This window comes from Epinephelus moara, chromosome 12, assembly GCF_006386435.1.
Source record: "Epinephelus moara isolate mb chromosome 12, YSFRI_EMoa_1.0, whole genome shotgun sequence".
NCBI lineage: Eukaryota > Metazoa > Chordata > Actinopteri > Perciformes > Serranidae > Epinephelus > Epinephelus moara.
Window position 1 is genome coordinate 41940217 of NC_065517.1, and position 7167 is coordinate 41947383.

At 42.5% G+C, this 7167-nt stretch overlaps 2 protein-coding genes across 3 annotated transcripts in view; one reads left to right on the top strand and one right to left on the bottom strand.

Annotated features, from left to right (window-relative positions):
* The window catches only part of LOC126398287 (zinc finger protein DPF3), a 423217-nt gene that overhangs the window by 244528 nt on the left and 171522 nt on the right, over positions 1-7167 (top strand). The window lies entirely within an intron of this gene.
* tmem244 (transmembrane protein 244) overlaps positions 4702-7167 on the bottom strand; it is an 11135-nt gene continuing 8669 nt past the window's right edge. The window contains exons 4-6 of the mRNA XM_050057548.1: positions 5870-5995; positions 5543-5587; positions 4702-5332 (exon numbers count right to left, since the gene is read on the bottom strand). Coding sequence (XP_049913505.1) covers positions 5235-5332; positions 5543-5587; positions 5870-5995 — 269 coding nt within the window. The 3' untranslated portion in view covers positions 4702-5234. The remainder of the gene's footprint in view (positions 5333-5542; positions 5588-5869; positions 5996-7167) is intronic.

Genomic DNA, 7167 nt, shown 5'->3' on the forward strand with positions numbered 1-7167 from the left:
GTTTCTAGCTGAAAGTATGAATCGGTAGTCACAGTTTGAAAAAAGGTGAAATTTTTAGATTTTTGAGGATTCCGTAATGCATTCCCAATGGGAAAAGGATTTGGGAAAAATCGGAAATATCTCGGAAAGTATGAATGTTAGGAAAAAAGTGAATACATCCATGAATGTCCTAATTCAGCTGAACGTTTTCATGTTTGAATGGTTTGAATCGGTTGAAGTTTGTGGAACTAGTAGCGGTCCAACCGAAGTCCGAATTTTAACGTTGAATTCCCGGGAAAATATGAACGTTATGGAAAAATTTGAAAGTTTCCAATAATGTCCTAATGAAGCTGAATCAGAAGAAGTTTGAATGGTTTGAATCGGTTGAAGTATGTTGAAGATAATTGATGTTGAAAAACGCGGCGGAAGAATAATAATAAGAAGAAGAAAAATAAAGAATTTTGGTAGTGGAAGAACAATTAAAGAAAACACACAGCTTCCACCAGTTCTTACACTTTTTACCTTCCATAATGTCATAACATTGTATTTATGCTGTTTGTTTTCATTCAAAGACACAGAAACATTGAAATCCAATTTGATGTCATTTTATTGTGACTAATGATGGTATAGTCAAATCAATTCAATCAGTCAATCAATTTTATCTATAAAGCCCAATATCAATAATCACAATTTGCCTCACAGGGCTTTACAGCATACGACATCCCTCTGTCCTTATGACCCTCACAGTTGATCAGGAAAAACTCCCCAAAAAAAGCTTTAACGGGGAAAAAAACGGGAGAAACCTCAGGAAGAGCAACTGAGGAGGGATCCCTCTTCCAGGACGGACAGACGTGCAATAGATGTCATACAGAACAGATCAACTAATGTGATTGACATTGGCGGGAAAACCTGAGCACCAGGAGAAAACCCGTGAGTAGATGTAATAATCTACAGAAGCCATCAGTGCTATATCGTAGGCAAATGGATTTGCCTGTGTCCCTTTGCCTACGATATAGCACCATAGTACCATGACCTGGATGACTAAGACACAGACATCTCTGGGAGGCAATGGGCTCTGTGCACCAGTATTTCCTGTCCTATACTATTGGATTAAGTGATTAATCAGGTGTGCGGCACACCCAGCACACCTGATTAATCACTTAATCCAATAGTATAGGACAGGAAATACTCATGCCTACTTCCTTTCAGGAAGTAGTGGAGCTGGTGCACAGAGCCCATTGTTGCCCAGCCTGAGCTGAGCAACAATTGCCTCCTCCTCTACTTCCTTTTTCTCGTCTGCTCTAGTTTGTTCTTCCTTCTAGAGCATTTTTTTTTTTTTTTTTTAAATGTCATTGACATTAACGGGCGAACCTGAGCACCAGGAGAAAACCCTTTGTGGAAGCCGTCAGTGCTAAATCGTAGGCAAATGGATTTGCCTGTGTCCCTTTGCCTACGATTTAGCACCATAGTACCATGACCTGGATGACTAAGACACAGACATCTCTGGGAGGCAATTGTTGCCCAGCCTGAGCTGAGCAACAATTGCCTCCTCCTCTACCCCCTTTTTTAAAATGTGACTGACACTGACGGGTGAACCTAAGCACCAGGAGAAACCCCCACATAAATTGAGGAAGCTATGGGAGCTACTGATGCCCAGCCTGAGCTGAACAATCAGCAGCCTCCATTTCTTCCTCCTCCTCCTCGTCTCCTCTTGTTTTTGCTGCCTTCTGCTGCATTTTGATCTTCATCTTCTGCAGCTGGGTCTCTCTGTCATCGGAAGACCTCCTTGGAAAAAACAAGAAGCGCTTCCTCTTCTTGTTGATGAATAAACAGAGGTCCTCCAGTTCCGTCTTGTCAGCGACCAGCTGCGTAACCTCTGTTTCCAGGCTCTGCTGTTTCTGAGCCAGGTCCTCTGTAACCTTCTCCAGAGCGGTGCATTTATCCTGCCAGGATGTCTGGCTCTGGAGGAGCTCAGCCTCTTTACATCTCAGCTCTTCATCTGTTTTGGAGAGCTTGTGAATGAGGCAGCTGTTGTCCTCTGTGACACGGAGGATCTCAGCGTCTCTCTGGCTGAGTTCGGCCTCCACTTTGACCCTATATTGGGTCTGTTGTGCCTCCCAGCTCTGTTGACTTTTCTGCAGGTCTTTGCAGAAGTTGTCGCTCAGAGTCTGGAATTTATGCTCCCAGCCTGTCTGGCTCTGGAGGAGCTCAGCAACCTTACCCTTCAGCTCTTCTGTTGTTTCAGAGAGCTTGCGAATGAGGCAGCTGTTGTCCTCTGTGAGACGGATGATCTCAACGTCTCTCTGGTGGAGTTGCTCCTCCATCAGAGAGACCTTGATGGTCAATTCCTTCTCCTGCATCTCCCATCTCTGGTTATTTGCCTCCATTTCTGTTGCAAACTTCTGACTCAGAGCCTCGAATTTCGCCTGCCAGACTTTCTCGCTCTGCTGGAGGGCAGCATCTTTGCTGCCCATCGCTGTGTGAGCCTCTGCCAGCGTCAGAGGGTGACTGTCTTTCTTGTCGCAGAGTTTCAGGAGGCCGGCGCCCATCTGATCGATCTGTTCTCTCATCTGGGCTTCCTTCTCCTGGCACTCACTTTGTACCTGGCTCTCAACCTTTTGCCTCAAAACCAGCTTGCTCTGGTTTGAGGCAGGTTGTTTTTGGGCCTCATACCCTGCGACCGTCTGCTTCAAACTGTCCCGCATCTTTGGGCGTTTCTTGTCCAGCTTCAGACGGTGACTGTCTTTCTTGTCGAGGGCCTCATACCCTGCGACCCTCTGCCTGACATTTTTTCCGCAAGAGGTTTCAGCTGGTCTTTGTCTGTTGTGGGGTATTTGTTCCATCTTTCTTTGCAGTGATGGCCAACAGACTCTGCTAATCCTAAGAATACTCACTGTGTGTGGTCTATCGTCTGTGTAAAAGACTCAGTACGCGACACTAGTGTGTGAGTGAAATTATGTGATGTCGGGGTCTAGATACCAACTTCAATTCTTTGCCACGAAGTGTCATAAAGGGATAGAACACTGATGGCATTCTAACTCCTCCTCTAACTCCTCCTCTAACTCCGCCCATCCACTCCACATAGAATTTAAAAGTGGGTGGGGCTATTCCAGAGAGGGTTCCGACAGGTCCTGACAGTTCTTTCATGTTATTTAATTTGAGTAGAAAGAAATTAAGGTCTTGAAAGGTTCATAAAAATAAACACAAATAGACATTTGGTTATTGAAAGTGCTTGAATTCATATATTTGTGCAAAAAAAAAAAAAAAAAAAAATTGTAGTTGTTTTAATATTGTCAGCCATCACTGTGACACATTGATAATCATTGTCTGTGAGCTCCTGTAAAGCTGCTAGTCCTCATTATACAAATTCCCAGATGTTGTTTTTGAGGCAAAATGGCAACAAAATTGTCTGAAGCTGAATATTTTGCTAAATAAAAACATTACATCCACCTTCTTCTTTTTAAAAAAAAAAAAATTCGAATTGTGGACTTCACAATACTCTGGAGTTAAAATGTTATTAGAAATGTTTGGAAAGAAAAATAAATATATTCAATGTTTAAACTCCGACTCTGACGTGTTAAATGCTGATAGACTTCACTCTATGTCGAAAAGAATTTACAAATCATTGAATTCTGTTTTTGTGCTTGTTTTAAACTAAAATGTACTAATAATATTAGTGTGGCGTGATCTTTATCTGCAACTGTGCAGAAATACTGGGTTTAAACAGCATGAACAGGCATGCAAAAAAAGAAAAACGCTGTGGAGGGTCTGAATGCTGATTTAGAATTCAAACGTCAACCACTATGTTTCTACAGTAGCCCAGAACAAACTCATAGACCCATATATTGGTACATAGGATCTTACAATAGACTGCACACAAACCTACTGTGCAGATGATGTTAGTTGGACGATTGTCCTAAAAATTAGTGAAGCTGCTCATTTGAAATGGTTATCATGTTTAAAATGACGTATGTGGAGCCCACAAACAAACTGGTACCAGAGAGGTTTTGCCACTCGAGATGAAACCAAATTCTTGCCTGGTCCATGGACTAAAAGTGTCTTAAAAGTCGCCAGATCTAGCGAGAAAGTTGCATTGTTAGCAACACTGCACTCAACGACAGTGTTTTGCTTACTCCGAGGTGCCCCTGAGCAAGGCACCAAACCCCCCAACCGCTCGGAGTGCCTGTCATGGGCAGCCCACTCTGACATCTCTCCACTTAGTGCATGTATAGGTCCAGTTTGTGCATGTGTGTGTTCAGACCTGTGTGTAATTGACAACAGAGTGAAAAATTGAATTTCCCCTCGGGGATTAATCAAGTATATAAAACACAAAACAAAACAAAACAAAACATTAAATTAAAGACAATGGGGCAAAAACAACACATTAAAGGGCACTCTTTTTATAATAAAAAATAATGACTGACTCATTTAATTTTTGTTTGTTAGTTTTGGTCTCAAATAAGAAGAAAAATAGAAATGCGTTTTTGTTTTACTTATTTCTGACAGGAAAAATCACAAAAGTTGAAGAATTACTCATTTGTGACTTTGTGAGATATTTAATGGTTGTTTACATCAATGCGTCCCTGTCAATGACTGTATATATTATCAAAATTATTATGTTGTATATTCAGACAGCAGAGACAGGTCTGTCTTTGACCTGCTCCTCTAGTTCAGGGAATCAACTCCCTGACACACAAATACAGACACAAACACACAAATAAATCATTTTGCTTTAAGTATTTAATGTAAATCCAGTTTTAACTAATATATACAAACATAATTAAAATACAGATAATGATTTTATTTATCAGACTACGACACTACGCACTCACATGAACATGTTCACTATCATTACATCAGAACATCTGCTGTGGTAACTCACCAGTGTCAGCAGAGTTTGTTTAACTTGGTCACATTTGCTACAGGTGTCACCTCATCTATTACCTTTAGTTTATACTCCGTAGTTTGTAAAGAAACAATACAAAACAATATTTAAACTGTACAGAATATGTGTTAGAAAACAGATTTGTACACGGAGGGATCAGACTGTGAGCTGACACGCATCTAGCAGAGAAAGTGTTTATTGTGGTTGCTTTATAGAATATGTATCTTATTGACAGACATACTGTAGTTGCTCAAACTGGTGTTAACATGAACCTGCTGTGGTGACAGTCGTTGAAAAGTGAATCCACTTGCACGTATCCGGACCTGAGATTAACCAGTAAGCCAGTTAAAAGCTTTCCTCGTTGTGTTCATTAGAAGTTCTGCAGTTCAGCGGGATAGACAAAGTTGCTCCTGAAGAGTTTATAGGCCATGAGCTGTCCTCCAAATATCATCATCACCAGGCCTGAACCTGCGGAGAGAGCGATTAAACAAATAAGAAAAGGAGATCAGTCAGAGGAAGGTTTGGCGGCGAGCAGCTGTCCTTAAAAAGCCATGAATCTGAAGGGAAGAGGGAGGAAGTGAGTCATCGTGAGTCTAACACCTCAGCCACAAAGAGACAGAGAGTGGAGGTGTCATGCGGACAGGTCGACAGAGAAGAAGAAGAAAGGAGACGTCTTACCCAGAGCTATCCACCAGTGCTCAGCTGAAGGGAAGTCTGACATCACTGCAGGAACATAGAAACTGTGTGTAACATGTAAAAACTACCTGCACATAAAACACACTGCAAAGTAAATAACTTGGATAAAAGGAAGCTGAGGATGTTTGAGCTGTCATTTAATTTGAGTATTCATTGTCAACACAACTTCAACACAAAGGTAAAGTGGCTGTTTGTGTGCCACTATATCCAATTACATAACCAGGCCTCCAATCCTTTTAGCTCTTCCGCTCTATTGATCCACTTTGTGTGTATCCGTGTGTGTGTGTGTGTGTGTGTGTGTGTGTTTACCTGCTACAGTCATGGCGACATGCAGCAGTGTGACAGTTATGGCGTAATCCCAAACCCACTCCTCTACGATCCAGGCGAACACCAGTCCTCCCAACACATAGGTCACTTCTGTGGAAATGACACCAACTGGGAGAGGAAGAGAGAGAACAACACACTGAGCTCGTGTTCTGCATCATCCTTTTCTTTTCTAACATGCTTTACAACCAGCGATTCAATTCTCATATCATGATTCCAGAGAGCAGCAGACAGAGGGGTCTACAGTCTGTGTTTGAAGGATATATCCAGGATGTCAAANAGCAAAAGCAGCATGTGTATACATTCAGTAGGCTATATCTTCAGTAGCTAGCTAACGTTAGCTAACCCTACACTTTACAGGGTCTGATTTTGGTTTTGTGTGTGTGTGTGTGTGTGTGTCTTAGAGTGCAGCACGGGCCACATATTTCTGTCCGAACCTGAACCGAGCCCGACATTATTTAATGACCAAAGCACTGAGTTTGTGTCACACAGTGGTTACAGGCTATTTAACAGGCCGGGCGTGCGCCGTGGGTGCTCAGCTGTGGAGAGGGAGACCTCCGTGTTTGAGACGGGAGCGGGAGGCGGGAGGTCCGAGGCTTCGAGGAGAGAGGTAGAAACAAACAGCCAATGTGTGTGTGTGTTGTGTTCAGGTGTTGTCACGTAAATAACAGTCCCCAAGCAATAAACAGGACAGACAATAGGATTTTATTTATTTTTACACTACATTTTCACTGAAAGCTGACCGAATCCGACCCGAGCCGGAATACAATTTATACATTTTTGACCGAACCCGGCCCGACCCGTTGGGACCTGTCGGGACCTGTCGGGCTTGGATCGGGTAGCCACACTCTAGTGTGTGTATGTGTCCCCTATCTATAGGGGCCTATCTGAATTTCTGTCTTTGAGAGATATTTTGTATTATACAACAGTTAGTTCCGGCCCTGCAATCTGACTGGTCGAGAGACAGTAAAACCGTGACGATATTGGAGTACAACATCACGGTTATTTCACTGTGTATGCATCACTCCGCCTCACAGCTGATTGCAATCAACAATCAAATCAAAACTGACGGTTAGTGTCAGTTAGGTCAACAGTTGCGTTGTAGGCTAATTAATTCATCCACTGTCAAACAGCCAAAAATATGGATTTATTTCCTAAAATAAGTTTTGAATTGAACTATGAATGGTCATCAGAGGAAGATGAGGGAGAGGAGAAGCTGAATCCATCTGAGCACACATCCAGGTTTGTCAGTGTTTCATCGGCGGAGCTCAATGACTTGGAGA